The following is a 17,611-nucleotide window of genomic DNA, read 5'->3' on the forward strand; positions in this document are numbered from 1 at the left end:
CCTTCACCACTTCTATTCAACACTATGCTGGGGGGTAGCAGCCAGGGCAATTAGGCAAATAGATGAAAAAATAAGTAAAAGATATCCAGATCGGAAAAGAAAAACTCTCTCTCCTTGCAGACAACATGATTGTGTATAAAGAGAATCCTAAGGAATCCAACAAAAGACAAAAAAACTGTTAGAATTAATGAGTCCAGCAAGGTTGCAGGATACATCAATACACATAAATCAGTTGTATTTCTATATACCTGCAATTAACAATCCAAAAAAAAAAAAAAACCATTTACAATAGCATCAAAAAGAATAACAGGAATAAATGTAACGAAAGAAATATAAAACTCACACTCGGAAAACCACAAAACATTGTTGAAGGAAATTAAAGATTTAAAACAAATATGAAGACAACTCATGCTCGTGATCCTGAGGCTTAGCATTCACTAAGGCAGTGGCACTCCACAAACCAAGGCACAAACCCGAGACAACCCTGCTACCCTGCCTGCCTTTCTGTAGAAATCGACAAGCTGATTATAAAATTCGTATGGAATTGCAAAGCACCCAGAACAGCCAAAACAATCTTGAAGGACAAAGTTGGAAGATTCTCACACTTCCCAATTTCAAAACTTAAAACAAAGTAGTGATACCTGAAACGTCAGGTACCAGCACAGCAGAAGAGCCTGGTACAGCAGGAATACAAGTTGGTGATTATAAACAAACTTGCACTTCAGACAGAGTGTGCTATGAGCAATAGGATAAGGTTCTTCAAAATTGGATGCTTTCTAGTTTATATGTTTGGTTATTTTGTTAAGATTTTACATAGGTTTTGGCTAGTCTCAAATAATTTCTTAGCTACCAACAGCTGGAAAGCAATGCTACTATCATTGGTATAAAAGGTACGTGCATGTTAAAAACAGATCTAACTCCCGAAAAAAAAAAAAAAAGAAAAAAAAAAACAAAAACAGATCTAACTCCTATACTTACCTGAAGTAGAAAGTACAAAGTTGTCATCTGAGGTAAAGAAAAAAATTATGAAACTGCAAACTGTAGTCTAACCTATTTTGTTTATAAACCAGAAGTGTAAATTAATTCGTTTAAGCAACTCATGTTCATTAACTAATGCCTTCCAATGGTCAGATATCAAGCACAGGATAGATACTATTTTATGAGCAACACTATTTTTCAAATATAAAGCCTGCATTTTGACTCAACTCCTGTCTTTGTTAAGAAGTAGAAAAATGGGTTTCAAATGTGTGTACCTCCCAGAACCAACAGGTTAAAGATGTTTTCGATCATAGCTAAAAATTTCCACCTCATTGTTAGAAACAATCTTTTGTTGTTGTTGTTAGAAACAATCTTAAGGGCGCCTAGAGTGTTCAGTTGGTTGAAACTGAATTTAATAAGTTTTACTCAACAAGTTTATGCTTGAGTAATGAAGTTTCTAATTTCTGACATTCTATTATATAAATACCTATTATATATTACATATGTTTAGAGAACTATGTTAGTGCACATACTGTCAAAATGAACACATTAGAAGCATTATATTTTAAAAAGTTTACAATTTTAATAGAAAAACAACTTTTATGACAGAGCTAAATATACAATGTAAATTCCATCTTTAAAGGAAAATATTAATTCATGCCAGGCTCTATTAAAGTGCATAAAAAGGAAATTTATTTTAGAATTTACACCAAAGGCGCATTACAAGTACATGTGTTACTCTTGACACACTAATGCAGGAAGCTCAGCCTCAAAGAAAACATAGCCGTGATGTCATGTATCAATCTGCCTCCTAGGACATGCCTCACAAATAGTTTGTTCCAAAAGCTGAAAATTACAAGCAATCTTTCCTGTTGATAGCTTTGCAAGTAACTCTGGTAACAGACCAAAAAGTCTTAATTCTTATCTTGCTGATTCTCTAAAGTCATGTCAGTCTCAAGAAACTTCTGATTTCTGGTCATTTTCAATAAAAATTGATACGAGAGATATATTCAGACTTTTTAAACAAGTTATATCATAAATAATTACATATGTAAAAATTAAAAAGTAAATTTTAGAATATCTTTAGATTTTAATTTCTAAAATATTAAATCATTTTATTTGCCATGTTGAATTATCAATGAAAAGCGTAACTTGCACAGCCGCTAGGTATAGTCACTTTCGTAAGAAGCCCGGTGGGTGTAGGAATGAATGAGAGCTGTACAGAGAGGCGGGTGGACAGCAAGGCAATCCTGTCAGGCAGCTTCCCATAAAATTTAAACCACTATAACCTCTTCAAAGCGCACTGTTCTCAACTTAAAAACAAACATCAGCATGGAGGCGCTCACAGATGCTCATTTTTCAGTGGCCTCACATAATGATTCTCTGATTTACATTTGCCACATACAAATGGATGCTTTTGTCATAAAGAGAAAAGAAAGAAACAAAAACTGATTTCAAAAGACAGACTCCATGAGAGGCTAGTCAAGAATGCTCTGACCACAGAAAATCAGCGACAGACTGCCAATATCAATTACAGAAAACAATTTCAACATAGAACAAAAGGGTATGACAAATTTTTTCTAAAATACTCAATTCAAAAATAAATAAGCAAAAATAAAAATAATAAAATACACAATTCACTTTTACAATGAATCAAACTAACAAATATTTATAAATTGTTTGCATACTTTCATGTGTGGTTTGTTATTAATATTTATGCTTTTCTGGTACGAGTTTTTTCTCTGCTCCTGCATCCATGTCTTCCCCTAACTCTCTAGAGAGTCACAAATATCCCTGTGGTTATGGGTAAACCACAAAAGTGGTAAATTCATCAAAATGTATTTCACCTATGTAATAAATAAATGTTGTGAAGTTAATTTCTCCTAATTTATATAAAATAATCCCATTACTCTATGAAAAATAATGATCGTATTAATTTCACTATGGCTCAAATCCTTAGGCAAATAACTTTCTGATTACCTGTTAATGCAAAGAAAACTAAGTAAATTTTATTTTCATGTTTAAACTACTGACTACTTATAAGCAAAGTAGTATTTATTAAAATAAGACAAACACTTAATTTATACTAACATCCTGTCAGATTTATACAAGTTTTTCATCCTTAATTTTTAAACACACATCATCATACTTTTCAAACATTATTAGTGAGGCTTATACAAAAGTTAAATATGACATCAAAGCCAGATTGTGATTTTTAAAGTAATGAACCTTGAAACACCTAGTATTATTATCAATACAATGTGTAAAATTCTAATAAAACACAGGTATAGTCTTATAGAAACTTAGTCCTATAGTACTGAGCGATATTTACAAGCAAACATGATCCAAACAGCACAAGCAGATTCAGGGTAAGTAAACACGCGGACACGAACTGCCAGGCGCACCTGGTCTCCACGGCAACAGATGATTTCTTCACAGAAAGGAGACCTTAGAAAAGAGAAAATGGATTCAATTAAGAAATGAATTTAGGTTTTACTTTATTTCCAAGAAAGTCGGTATTTAAAATGATTTTTAAAAATCCTGTCTCTGTTATCAAGGACTCTCCAATTGTGGTAAAACTATTGAAATTATAAACTATTTCCTCAAAAAAAAAAAAAAAAAAACCAACTATTTCCTCGTAGCCTATTAAGTTTTTAAAATTACACTAGACAAGATCAGTGATCCTCGACAGAATCACTGGGGAAAACAACCCGGAGCTCTCGAGAGCTACTCTGGCCCTAATGAATCACAGTCTGAGGCAAGAGGACAGGTCACTACAGAAGCTCCCTGTGTGACTCTGAAGTCATTCCTAAATTAGCGCCAAGTGTTCACTGAGATTATGTCAAAAACACCAAGACATCGTAAATTCCACCTTACCGCAGACACGTGGCAAACGCGCGCCTCGCATTTCTATACACGAAGTGTATTGGGAACCCTTTAAATGTGTGGCCATCAGGCACAGCCCTTCTGATAGCATCCTGAAACTCTTCATTGCCCGCAGATATGCTTGTTGTACGCTCAAATTCATAAGACGCCAGAGCTGGTGACAAGAGATAAGAAAGCTGGTCTTCCCAGACAGTAGTGAGGCCAAGGTCCTACAGCAATCGAAATGGAAAAAGCAAAACACAATATTTTAAAAAACTAATTACAATTATAATGTTGATTATTTTAATGTATGCCAAGAAATGATTTTTAAAATCTGTCATAATTTTCTTAGCTTCCTATTAATTACTATAAGGATACAAAGAAGTAAAAATTATAAAAGGAAAAACAGGTATCTATCAGGTTTTACTTCTTAGAGAAATAACAAAAGGCAGCTAATGCAATGATGTTAGTGAAGGCTGCAAATCCTGTACTCCTTTAATATCCACAAGGAAAGACCATAAGGAATTGTCGTACTGAGGAAGACAACATGTCAATGAATTCTGAGGTCAAATTTTAACTTTAAAGACTTTCACGAGATTGAATCTGCTTAACCTGATTGCTCCCACAATAAATTCAACTGTAGTAGGGGAGAAATGTCAACAAATTGTGCATATAATTAAACACAAACATTTACTGAGCATTTATTCTGCAAAAGGCACCAAAAAGCAGCAGCTACAGGCCCTCTGGGAGCTTAAGACATGCTGAAGGCAATTATAATTTCACTTATGACATCAAATGAACCATTGCTACCTAGACATGCAATTTTTTTTAAATGCTACAAACTAAAAATTCTAAATATTTTGATTATTATAACAGATCTAATCTCACATTCTGTTATAACTGGTTTCAAGTGATCCCAAGGGACCACCTATCTTCTTCCTGTGACTCTTACTTTCGGGCTTATAGACACCATTAACTTAGCAAGCAACCATCAATGGCATCCAGCTCAGCTTTGTTCTCTTTTTTCTAAACATGTAGTTCTTATAATGTATTAAAATGTCAGTTTCATTTTCAAACAGAAGCTAAGAAAGTAAAAGGCAATACAAGCGATGGAGGTAGGAGATGGAGCCCTGGCCCACCTACTGCTGGAAACACACTACAAGTGCCACATTCAATACTTCCCAAAACACACTCCTGAACACCCTGAGAAGTTGGCAAGTAGGTAAGAAGATTTTATAGGCTAAAGGGAAGAGTAACTGGGAGCCCAGAGAACACAGCTGATAACTCAGAGTGTCTCTGATGGTTTCAAGGACCATGAGAATCAGGGCTCACCCAAGGAGGGGAGTAATAGGGAATCCCAAAAGGTGAATTAGAAATCAACCTTCTGTGCAAGTTCTGGACTCTAGTCTTTGGTTGATTATATGCGTGGCAAGTAACTTTTACCACTCCAAGGCTGCTTTTTCACTCTCTTAATGAGTTCTGATGAAAGTAAGTTATTAACATACACTAATCTTTTCCATTATGATCAGTGCTTTTTTATGTTTCTTTTAAGGCCCTTCACGAAATCTAAATGGCTACTAAGAAGCTTGATCTTGTTAGTAATCAAGGAAATGTAAATCAAAGCCACCATGAGGCTATAATCTTACACCTACCTAGTGTAACAGAAAAATAAAACAACTAAACAAACCTGGAAAAAAAATGAAAATGAAAAAATGTAACCCAATATTGTCAATGGGGAATGATTTAAATAAGTACAAAGAGAAAATCCAAACAGTAGTATTCAAAAAAGTCTCAACAAGTCCACCGTTCTTCATTCCTACAAGGACAAGGATGTAATAATTTCTGTAAGTACTGGTGAATTCAGAACGTTTTGAATCTCAGAGTTTTACTCCTATGACTTTCAAAACCACAACTTTCATAAAGGAAAGGACTGAATTTGTTTTATTTAGGGCTAGAATAGTGATTGAAATTATTTTACACACCAAAAAAAAAAAAAATCTTTTAAATACATAAACATGAGCAAAATACAGGAAAGCCCAAATCTCAGTGTTAATTACCTTCCTGTGTTCCGACACAAGCAGCCTGAGCTGCATTTCTATCTCATTGCTTGTCACAGAAGCGTCGATAGTGGACGCACACAGCGGAGGGAAGGGAGGCAGGGACGTGGTGGCCCCCGGAGCACACACGGATTTAACTGCTTCTTCACTCATGGGTTTCCACTTGGACTCATCATTCAGATCAAACACACAGCTTTCCACTGAGTCAGAGGGCTGACAGTTTCCCAGGAACGTCTGATGATTGAAAACACAACCAATTGTTCGATACGGGTACAATGGTTTGGGCTGTTCGGCAACCGGAGGCTCATCAGGGTTGATAGGTTTGTGGAGGTACCTAAAAAAGGTTAATCATAGTTTTATATAGTAAGAACTCAGAAATTAAGACGACAGCAGCAGCTTACTGAGGAAAAAAATTACTCTAACACTTAAGGTCATAACTACTTCCCAAGACTAGAGTTTAATATTTGTTTCTCCTTGTATTTCCACAAATTGATTACATCACATAGACTGGATGGCACATCTTATGATACAGAAACCAATTTTAGTCCTTCAACATAAGAATATATTCCATGCATAGCATTAAGATCACAAACATTATCCAGGTAACAAAATAATTTAGCCACACATTTTTAGGCACAACTAACTAAAATGATTATCACCCAGGGAAACAGAAAATCCAGGAAAATGAGAAGAGGGTTCAGGGCTGTGCCTTCAGGAACTCCCACATCTGAGGCAAAAAGAAGGAAAACAGAGAACAGCCAGAGAGGAACTATGAAAGCTGAAACACAGTGCTATGAGAGAAGCTAAAAAAGAGAATGTTCGAGGAAGGAGGGAACATTTCAATCTATCAAAATCTGATGACACCGAGAAAATGTAAACTGGATTTACCAACAAGGAGTTGGTAACCATGTCAAGTTTTCAAAAGAAATGATTTACAACTTGAATTTATTTTTAGGCTTAGGAACAATCATCAGAAAACACATATGCCTGGACTTCCTTGGCAGTCCAGTGGTTAAGATTCCATGCTTCCACTGCAGGGGGCGTGGGTTCAATCCCTGGTCTGGGTACTAAGATCCCATATGCCGCATGGCCCACCCCCACCCCCCAAAAAAAGCCCAAAACTATATGCCAATTATACAAAATTAAAAGTAAGCATAATTTATTTTTTATTAATATCATGTTGGTAAAGAATATTTTATGTATACAAATTTTCTTAACTTAGTTCATAGCTATCTTAATTGAGGCAATTTTTTAACATACCCCAAATTATCAATATGTGCCTTCTGATACCATCAATAAAACAGAACCTACAGTTGACAACATTTACACCTTTGTGCTAATATCCCTATAAACGTGGCTGACAAACCTGTGTCCTGTTAAACTCTCCCAAAAAGTCACGGTCCCATCAGTGCCACACGTCATGACCCATGCATGGGGCACGCCCTTGGCCTTGGTCCCAACACAGACGAAAGCTTCCAGCCCGTACCCGAGCAGGAGGCTGCACAGAAGGTTGGCGTGGTCTTCACAGTCTCCCTGCAAACAAAAGGAAGTAACATGAAGTACTTACTCCCTCACATGGTTTCCGCATTAAATATTTAAATACAAAATTGCAATTAAAAAGTGTTAACTAAATTTTTACTTTTAATCATTTAGGCCAGTGTTAAGCTAAAACAATGAGGGGGAAAAACAATGTGCATTTTAGAAGCACCCGTTTTACAAAGTCAGTGCCTACAAAACTGACAGTCTTAACATACACTTCAAGACTCCATAGTTTACAAAGAACTCACACAACATAGAAGCAGTAAGAATTTTTTGAAGATTTTTTTTTTTTATGTTGACTGTTCTTAAAGTCTTTATTAAGTCTGTTACAATATTGTTTCTGTTTAATGTTTTGGTTTTTGGCCTTAAATGCACTTGAGGCCAAACCCTCATCCCCTTAACCATCACGGAAGTGCCCCCAAAGCAGTAAGAATTTAAAGATAAATAGCTAAAGGGCAAGAACACACAAGATGACTGGTCATAGAGGAGGAAATGCCAATAAATGGCACTCAAGCTTAAAACAATGATTTAAAGTATCTATACTTGATCGTTTTAAGGAAATACACAGAAAAAATGACTGGATAAAAAAACAACAATGGCTGTCATTAGGGCAGGTTATATAGAGCTTCCCTTTTTCTTGTGTAAACTCTCTTTGATAATGTTATATTACTTTCACAATTTAAAAAAATTACAAAAACTACAAAAATAATAGAAAATAGCCATTTTCTGTGAAAAACCTTATTCAAATGTTACACAGTAAGGCCACAATTATATGAAGATACGTACTTCAGTGTAGTACTGGTAACATACAAAAGCAAAATAACTACTGATTTCAGAGTTAGAATGAGGGATGAGCTCTCGGCCCCCAAATTCTGCACTGGTAGCTCTACACTGCTGTCTTTTAGTTAACAATAATAAAACAAACAGCATCTTATAAATGTTAAACTGACTTTTGAAAACCATTAATACCCAACCTTTTAGACCCAGTCAGTCATTTCTGTACACTGAGATTCTGTATTAGGAAAAAATCTCAAAAGAAAAAAATTACAATATAACCAAAGATATTCAATGCAAAAATTCATTCACAGTGATATCAAAAATTTGGAAGCAATCCTAACTTACCCAAAAGAAACAGTTCCTATGATGGCAAAATCATTAGGTAGATTTTATGTATCAGCTAATAAAAATTTCATTCAGACATTCATAGTATGTCTGGAGATACTGGAGATCATAGTATCTGAGCAACACATGGGAAAACGTTCATAGCATAAAGCTAATTTATAAAGCAGGACACGCAATTCTATTTATATCAATTGCTGTTATGGGAAAAATATATACACACGAGAAAAACATAAAAATATATAAATAGATGAAAAATATAATTATGGGTGAAATTTCACATCTACTATTATAAAACTAATGTTTTGTAAGAAAAATATTTTTAATAATTTTCAAAGTTCAAGATGTGCTTTCTCCTCAAACAAACTCAAGAAAAGAAAATAGTGAATCAAAAGGGGTGATTATTTGTATTACAAATGAATTATTTAGGAAATCATTTTAAATATATACAATATATTCCTACTATATTTGAAGTTTTTATTTTAAGTTTAAATCTATACATACAACTTTTGGGAATTACAACTTGGAAATAAATGAAATAATTTTTTCAATAAATAATGTTTAACTGTTTTCAACTGTCTTAAGATAAAATCCTTCCAATCAACAATCAATCTCTAATCTAAGTGTTTTTCCCATTCTGTAAGCTCTGCCTTGTGAATACCGATATGTACTGCTTATACAACTTCAGACTAAAAATTATTTCAAAACAATAATAAAGAAATTTTTTTTTCATTCTGTTTCAAAAGAGTTAGAATGCTAGAGTCTAATTTTTATAATACTATCAACAATTTTGACACAGGAGATTAGAAAATACCCCAATATATACTTTTTTCCTAAGTTAATTCTTTTACAAATATACCATCAACTCACAGTAACTACAGTGTACTGGTTTTTAGTTCTAGTATGTGTGTAGGATACCTTGTTTCTACAGAGAAAGGCCAGCAGAGTACACCACTGCTCCTGTTTACCTCCTCCTCCGATAACAGGGGCTCGTTCATAACCAAGGACATTGACAAATCTTGCTGCTTGCCTTGGAGTGTCCAAAAGCCTTCCAGCTCGAAGTGGTTTGACGTAAGAACAGACTGGTCTGTTAATCCCATTTTCATCCTGGAGGGGAAGGGAAAACATTATCTGTAGTGACAGTTAATCATTTCCAATTTTAACACTTTGTCTCAGAACCCATCAGAGAGAAAATAATCCTGGACACCATTCGAGCACTTGCTTACCTTGCATCCAGCACTAGGCTACTGAGTGTTGTATATACAATTTTTCTCTTAATTCTCATAACTTCTCTTCAAAGCCTATGACATTAAGAACTTAAATCATCATATGACCTGGCAACCCCACCCGTGGATATGTGTCCAAACCAACTGAAGTCAGTGTCTCAAAGACACAGCTACACATCCATCCCATCACTTAAGCATCACTCACAACCGCCAAGGCATGGAAACACCTAAGTGGATGTCAAGGGATGAGCTGATAAAGAAGGCATGGGGTGTTATTCAGCTCTTCCATGGGCCGTTTCTCTGGTCCACTTCCCCCTCCCTCCCTGTCCTCTCTGCTCCAACGGGGCAGTGAACGACCACATTCCAGACTACACAAAGAAGAGGGGGCCAGTTATACTTGGGCTGGTTTCTCTTCGCCCTTGTCCCAATGTCACTGCTCCCCTCCTGCCTGTCAGTCAACATACAGACAAGGCTGTCAGGAAGTCAGAAGACATTCCCACATTCCCATCACCAACCAACTATGCAGTCCACTCCCAAGCTTCTCATCTAGAAAGTGAACCACCTTTAGCCTGTCCTAAAAGATAGGGAATGTAGGGAAAAGCTACACAAATGTACAGGATCTGAGACACAGTACTCACAACACTACACTCATATGCTTTCATGGCACCTACACAAGACTGAATACATAGAAAAATATCTGAATGGTTCCTCAGAAGCTATTAAAAAAAAAAGATCTGGATCTGATTATTTATGTTGGTTTACTAATGACAGAAAACAGGCTTAGGATACAGAAAAAATAGAGGCAGAGATACATAACTGAAATGCTATAGTTAAATATGAGTGGTTAGCAGCTTAGAGATCTTGGTTGAATAGACTCATTACATGTAATACTCCTTGTCTTAAAAAATACCCTAACAAAAAAATACATGCCTACACTACCAATTCTGCACCTGAAAGCTGAATTTACATGTAAATTGCAAAGTGTCCTACTACTTATCTAGTACAAAGTATCAATGGAGGACACACTCCAAATTAAACAAAATGAGTTTTCATCCAGTTTAAATTAAACATGTTCAAAAATGGTTTAGAAAAACAGTAACTGAAAATAAAAAGCATAATAAAACAAAGGTTGTGATATGTCACTCACCTACTTACTACTGTCAGATTATTACAAAATCAGCATTTTGTTTTACAAATAAATTTTCACTTGTCTGGAATAAATATATTTTACAAATTAAAGTTAATTGGAATTGATGTTTACAACCAGTAAATCTCAAATACAGCTGTGAAACTTCTCATACAATTTACAAACCTGTGCAAAAATCTTCACCAGTCGTGAATTGTGTGAGGGTCGAATCTGCAGATATTCTCTCCACCACTGCTTAGCATACACAAGAAATAACCGCTCTTTCTCTGCAGTTTTCTGACGTTCCAAAGCAAGCTTGAAATTTAAAAATATACTTATCAATTTATATTCATTCTCTTCAATAATGATCACAAAACATGGAACAAGTCTATGCACCTCCTCCATCTTTAGCACTACTCAATCAGGACACCATCATCTGTCATCCATAAGGGCCCCTAACTGGCCTCCCTGTTCTCACACTTCCCAGGACAATCCAGTCTCCATGCCAATCATGTCTGACTCTCTGTGACCCCATGGTCTCTGGCCTGCCAGGCTCCTCTGTCCATGGGATTCTCCAGGCAAGAATACTAGAGTGGGCTGCCACTGCCTCCTCCAGGGTATCTTCCCAGCACAGGGATCGAACCCAAGCCCCCTGTATATCCTGCATCACAGGCAGGTTCTTTATCGGTGAGACACCTGGGAAGACCCCATACCAGTCAGAGCTACCTTTTTTGATCCAGACAAAAATTTCTAAATAACGTCATACTATCATTGTCTTGCTTACAACTAATAAATGATAATTTTCTAAAAAGAGAACACTTCCTAGGATTTACAAGTATGAAAACACACAAAGAAAAGAAACTCAGGATTATTTACCTGTGTATTCACTACTTCTTGAGATAATGTTTGATTGAGCGGTGGGTACATCTCAAGTTTTATGTTTAAAATTCCTACAGAAACTTTAGATTCTGTGCCTGTAAATGTAAATAAATGTTAAATTTAACTTCAGAAGTTTCAATACTCGGTATATTTAGTCAATCAAAGCTTAACCAAACTAATTTAAGAATTTTGTGCTTTATCACTTACATGGAATAAGACAATATTCAAACTCACCTTTTATATTCATATTAAAAACCCAGCTCAAAAAAAAAAAAAAAAAAAACCCAGCTCAAATTGGTTTTTATTTTGTTCAAAGACTTTTACCTAGTTATAAGGAGATTACCTGTTTTCCTAGCTTCTCGATCACTTTTAAGTGACTTTTTCAGACCTAAAGGATTTATGAGTCTTGATTTTTATCTTCATTAAAAACAAAGTCAAAGCAACTGTTAATGCCTCATTCTCAGAAAATATTTATACATTTTGCCACTTATAGTAATTTCCATTTATCCCTTCCCGTTTTTCACATTACATATGAGTACAATTTTTAATCCATGCCTGGACTTAAAGAATTAGAAAACAAATATACTTCACACCATAACTATTTAATATTTTTGTGATAAATCAGACATCTCCAGGTCATTCCTATGGTTATTGTGTTAGGCTTATATTTAAAAACAAACAATGGGTATCTCTTTTGAAAATAAATCTCCTACATAAAGCTTTTTCCCTACTATTTACTTAAGGAAAAATGTATTCTGGGTCTAACCTATCGAAATCTAACTTACTAAAAAGCTCTATTGTCCACTGGTCAAGCTTAACTCTGTAATCAAATTTTAATACCAAAATAATTCCATTATACGTAGTGCTTACAACAGTGCAGCTTTTATTTTGCCTTTCATTCCACTAGCAAATATGTATTATATATCAGGGAACCTGCAAGAACCCAGGGACACAGTGGTGACAATACAGGTACCATGTCCGATCTCCAAGGGGACACTGACGACAGCAGCACTGGGCAAGTGTGTGAGCCCCTGTCCCACCTGGAAGAGGTGAGAGGAACATCTACTCCAGATTCTCTAAGAACCTACCCTGGCAGGGCTGGGGTACAAGCTATCATGTATGGGTGCATGCCTGCATGTTTGTGTCAAGAAATCTTAACTTTATTCTTAGCAAATAAATTTGGAGAGGAAAAGCCCTCAAGATTTCTTTATGTATCTCCCAGAAATTTTTTTTTTCCTTAAAACAAGGCGAGAGTGACAGAGAAGTCCAATATTCACACTACTCAAGACACTTCCCCAGACTCCGATACTAGAGTCCAACTGTAATTCCAACAAATTCTTTCTACATGTTTCCCTCCTGGTTTACAAAGGCATTTTTAAAACATAAAATATATTTACAAACTGTGGCTATAAAAAGGTAACAGTGATATTAATCGTCATACCTACACCCATAAGTTCCACAGTAAGATTGGTCACTCCATTTTCTGAGCCCAACACTGATCGCCATTCAAGAAAATAGGATGCAACTAAAGTGGTCTCAGCAAATATGTCTGTCTTGATTAGCACCATATGAACTGGGTCACTTATTGATAACATTGTGGTAGAGTCAGCCATTCTCGTTCCATCACCTAGCAACATAAACCAAAAACATTACACCACATGACATATCCAGTTAGGCCAACGTAAAAGAATATTTTCACTGAAAAGGATACTAATAATAAACATATAAAACCAACAGAATAAGTCAGCAATGCCTCAGAAAGTATACAACAGAGTGGGAATAAAAGAATAGTCCCATTTCTGTTGCTAACTTTTCAGAAGACTGGTGGAACTGTGACAAGTTATCTAGTTGCTTAATGCATATTGGTGTTTTCTAAGAGGTTAAGTCTATTCTTCAAAAGTACATAAATTAAGTATATGCTACCACTATAAAAATCCTTGAAATATGTCAACATTATTCCCCAAAATATCTTTATCCTTAAAGCTCCAGGAGTTAGTGATGGACAGGGAAGCCTGGCGTGCTGCAGTTCATGGGGTCACAAAGAGTCAGACACGACTGAGCGACTGAACTGAACTGAACTGAAACCTCTAGGAAAAAAAACACTGTATTATCTACACAAAAGTGAAAGATCCAGCACCTTGGAGCTACCAATTTAAGCCAGTAACTGCCTTATTAAGGTAATACTTTTCACCGGGCAAAAAATAATAAAATTTTAGTAGTGCACTAGCTATTTCAGCAATCTAAAATTCTGAATGTATAATGCTACAACTTTGTTAAATTTACAAATATAAACATTTTGACATCCACAACTAAGATATGACACCTTTACAGGAAGGAAAAATGTAAAATAATGATAGTAATCGAGTATCATAATTTTAAAGTCTTAAAAATGAGTTACAGATTCACGTCTAAACTCTCACTTGTAAAAGTTACTAACATCATAAATCAAACCATCTTTCAGAAATGAAGAGGATCCCGTCTCATTCTCCACCTAACAAGTATTTAAATGTTTACTACTAAACAATCACCCATTAAAAGTCAAAAGTAACCTTCAGGGAAAACTAGCCAAAAATAAAGCAAGAAGGTAGGTAGTACTAATTTACATAGGAAAAAAGCAGTAAGGGAAAAAACAAATAAAACAAAAGACTGGGGAGATTCATCCATTATAAATCTCTTAAGCAAAAGTTGTTAAAGTTGTTCTGCGATAAGATTTAACGAAGATTTACAAAATTAAATGACAGTTTATCATTGCTCCTTACCTAAATTTTCTCTGTGTACTTCAAGTAAAAAGCCGTCATGAAAATCTGGTTCACAGGCACACGGAACAGGTTTAGAACGAAAACGTTGGTTTCGAAAATGTAAACATAAGGTAAAGGTTGAACAAGCTTGTCCGGGTAAAGGCTCAGGTTCTTGCAGATGTTCCAAGAAAGCTTTTCCACCCAAAACCTGAAGGTAAAGATACCTCCGTGTTGGATCAATATTAGCTGTAAAGTGTAGCAATACATATGAGGAAACTGCCAATCAACTTAAGCAATGTGATCAAGACAACAGGAAATAACTTGACAGAAATAAAACCAAAGACTAAAAAAAGGAAGAGTAACAAGTCTACCATATACCAGGCTCATTTGTACCCAGGGAAGAAAAAATACGTAATAGGATATCTTTTTCTGATTTATATTTTGGCTACTTTCTTCCAGCTAGACAGGAGTTGGAGCCAAAGTTTAGTATATCTTTTTTTCTTTAGTTTCTTATACAACAAATCATCTTGGACAATTACCAACTCAGTAAGTATACTTATTAGATAATTACATTGCCATTAAAAAAAGTAAGGCTATACAATTTATAAAATATATTAATAAAACATGAAAAACAGATAGTCCTGTTTTTGTTTCCACTCAGCTATACATTAAATCTTTGATACATTTCATGCAAAATAGAATCTAAGTTTTCTGAATGATTTATCAGAAAAATATAAGTACCTCATTCTGGAAAAGTAATCGAAACGCTTTCTCTCAAATACAAAACACTAAGCACATCTATATGCAATACTATCCACAACTAAATTAATGTTAAAAAGAAATAAACATACTTTTTTTTAATAACGTTGATTGTCTGTCAGTAAAACAAACAGGTTGTTTTGGAGAGGAAGGGAGTTCTTGATCAACATTATCCTAGAATGGCAGAAAAAAAATCAAAACAAATTAGAAAACAAAAATTACAGTTAAGTAAGAAAATGCCAATAATGGGACTAAGAACTGGACCAAAAGTAGACAGGATAAAACCCCCTCAAAATGCCTTTACTCTCCTACCACAGTTAGAATAATGAAAAGTCTGCTGAAACAGTAATGCAACTAATTGGTCACTCCTAAAGTCTAACATGAAGGAATTCATGATCTTCAAGCCATGTCCACAGAATGCTAAAACAAATTTTTAACACTTTACAGAAGGTTAAATTTTCTCCAAACCTCAAATGACATCTGGCTTGTGGTTCCACCAGGAACAGAACTGATTTTAATAAGGCAGTGACATTCACACAGCAGAAGCTATTACTAGGTCAGTTTTTATAACAAATGAGTTTATAAACCTCAAAAACCAAAAAAGGATGCTGGACTAAAATACTTATTCTCTGGTGTATTACGAAGTCCATCCAATTTCCACATTATGTTACCCAGGTATTGAGGTCACAGTCTCTCATTATTGCCTCACTTTCAAAAGACCTACTTACTAATTTGTGCACCGAGAGGCATCACCTCACTACTGACCTATTTGTGTGAAAAGATTTGAAAGTTCTTATGCAGACAATTAATTCCTTAAAGAAACTAACAATCTGTTCATCTTAGGGAACACAGCACCAAACAATATGTTTATTTCAATAATAAGCTTCATGTAGAAAGATTCCAGAGTATTAATTTAGAAAAAATACAGCTGGAGTGAACTAATTTGACTAATACACACACTTAAAGTTTCAGACCTAGAGATTTAGAGAAAACTCTCACTGTAGAGGGAATAATTAGGTCCATAATTTCAGTTTCACTGATACATAATCCTACCTGCTCCACGGATATTACTAGACACAATGGTCTTACTTAAAAAGTAGTTTCACACACACACACACACAAAGTAGTTTCACTAAAGAGAGGCCCCAAATTGGACCCTAAGAGTGGTGTTAAACATGAGAATGTACTTAGACTCTCAAATGTTTTCCTCTAAAAGATTACTCACAGAAACAAAATTAAGTTCTTTCATCACATCATCAATGATTCCCCGGCGTTTAAGGGCTTTGATCAAATCTTCGGTTGATAGTTGTTGTTGATCAGGTGCCAATTCTTCCCGAATAGTCTCAGCAAGGATTTCTCTTATCCTGCCATGGACATCCATCTAGGTAGAAAACTCGCATTAGGACCTAAAACGTTATAGGGCAGTCAAACACAGCCAACTAGCTAACATCTTTCCAAAATATTGACCCCAAAATAATAAGAGAGTAGTTAGATTAAACTCAGGAAGGTTTCTCAACTGTGAGATTGTTACCGAAATTCACTGAGAATGAAGATTTTTTTAAAGGAAAAAAAAACTTTAAGGATAAATATTTTTAACTCTAAAAAGAAGCTCTAAGCTTATCTATTACATTTGCTAGCACTTTCCCACAAATAACACTCGACTGAAACCAATCTTTTGAGAGTAGAGCAGAGCAGTGGAGGAGCGACCAAAGGCCAAAAGTCAACTCTCAACCTTTAAGATGTGGCCGAGGGTTAATGGAGTGACCCTTTACGAGTTTGGGAGAGACGGTGGGGGTCAGGACCGCCGCGGGGCAGAGACGGTGACACTCGGCACGGGGCGGCGGCTGGAGGCCCTGCTGACCCCGAGGACCAGCAGCTCCTCCATGCCGCCTCCCGTGAAGTGACGGCCTCCGGCCCCACAGCCCTCTCCCCGCGGCTCCGCGGTGCCCGCCGGCCCAGCCCCCGCCGGCCGCCCGCCCGCCTCACCTTGCTCAGCTGCTGGTGGATGAGCTGCTTCAGCTCGGACGCCTTCTCCGGCGGTAGCGACATGCTGTGCTCCCCCTCGGGCGCGCCGGCGGCCGCAGCGTCTCCGCGGCGGAGCCAGAGCCCGCCACCGCTCGCCTCGCGCGCTCCCGGGGCCGCCGCGTCAGGCCGGCGGGGGAACCGGGCGGCTACAACTGCTGTTTCCAAACGGCGGCCGGGCTGCCCCCGTGCCGCCTGTCAGTCCCCTCGGCCGGCGCCCCGGCTCGGCCCCGCCCGCAGACTCCGCGCCGTGCCCGCCCGCCGGTTCCCGCGCGCCGCCCCGGCCGCCACCCCCGCCCGCAG

General features: G+C 36.6%; 1 protein-coding gene across 1 annotated transcript; it reads right to left on the reverse strand.

Moving 5' to 3' along the window:
• Positions 1-1,539: 1,539 nt before the first annotated feature.
• Positions 1,540-17,538, reverse strand: CEP76 (centrosomal protein 76). The gene is made up of 12 exons (XM_043889280.1): positions 17,273-17,538; positions 16,512-16,667; positions 15,379-15,460; positions 14,549-14,773; positions 13,231-13,416; positions 11,787-11,884; positions 11,097-11,225; positions 9,477-9,665; positions 7,267-7,433; positions 5,901-6,234; positions 3,856-4,073; positions 1,540-3,426 (listed from the first exon to the last, which is right to left on the reverse strand). Exons 1-12 carry the CDS (start codon positions 17,333-17,335, stop codon positions 3,288-3,290), a joined length of 1,986 nt encoding a protein of 661 aa, XP_043745215.1. The 5' UTR covers positions 17,336-17,538; the 3' UTR covers positions 1,540-3,287.
• Between the last annotated feature and the right edge of the window lie 73 nt (positions 17,539-17,611).

Source organism: Cervus elaphus, chromosome 27 (assembly GCF_910594005.1).
Source record: "Cervus elaphus chromosome 27, mCerEla1.1, whole genome shotgun sequence".
In the NCBI taxonomy this organism is placed as follows: domain Eukaryota; kingdom Metazoa; phylum Chordata; class Mammalia; order Artiodactyla; family Cervidae; genus Cervus; species Cervus elaphus.

Coding starts and splice junctions, on each gene's coding strand:
- CEP76 (XM_043889280.1), bottom strand. CDS start 17,335: ATGTCGCTACCGCCGGAGAAGGCGTCCGAGCTGAAGCAGCTCATCCAC. Junction 11,226..11,786: donor AAGAAGTAGTGAATACACAG/GTAAATAATCCT, acceptor TTAAATTTCAAG/CTTGCTTTGGAACGTCAGAA. Junction 7,434..9,476: donor CCTTTCTCTGTAGAAACAAG/GTATCCTACACA, acceptor TTTTGTTTGCAG/GGAGACTGTGAAGACCACGC.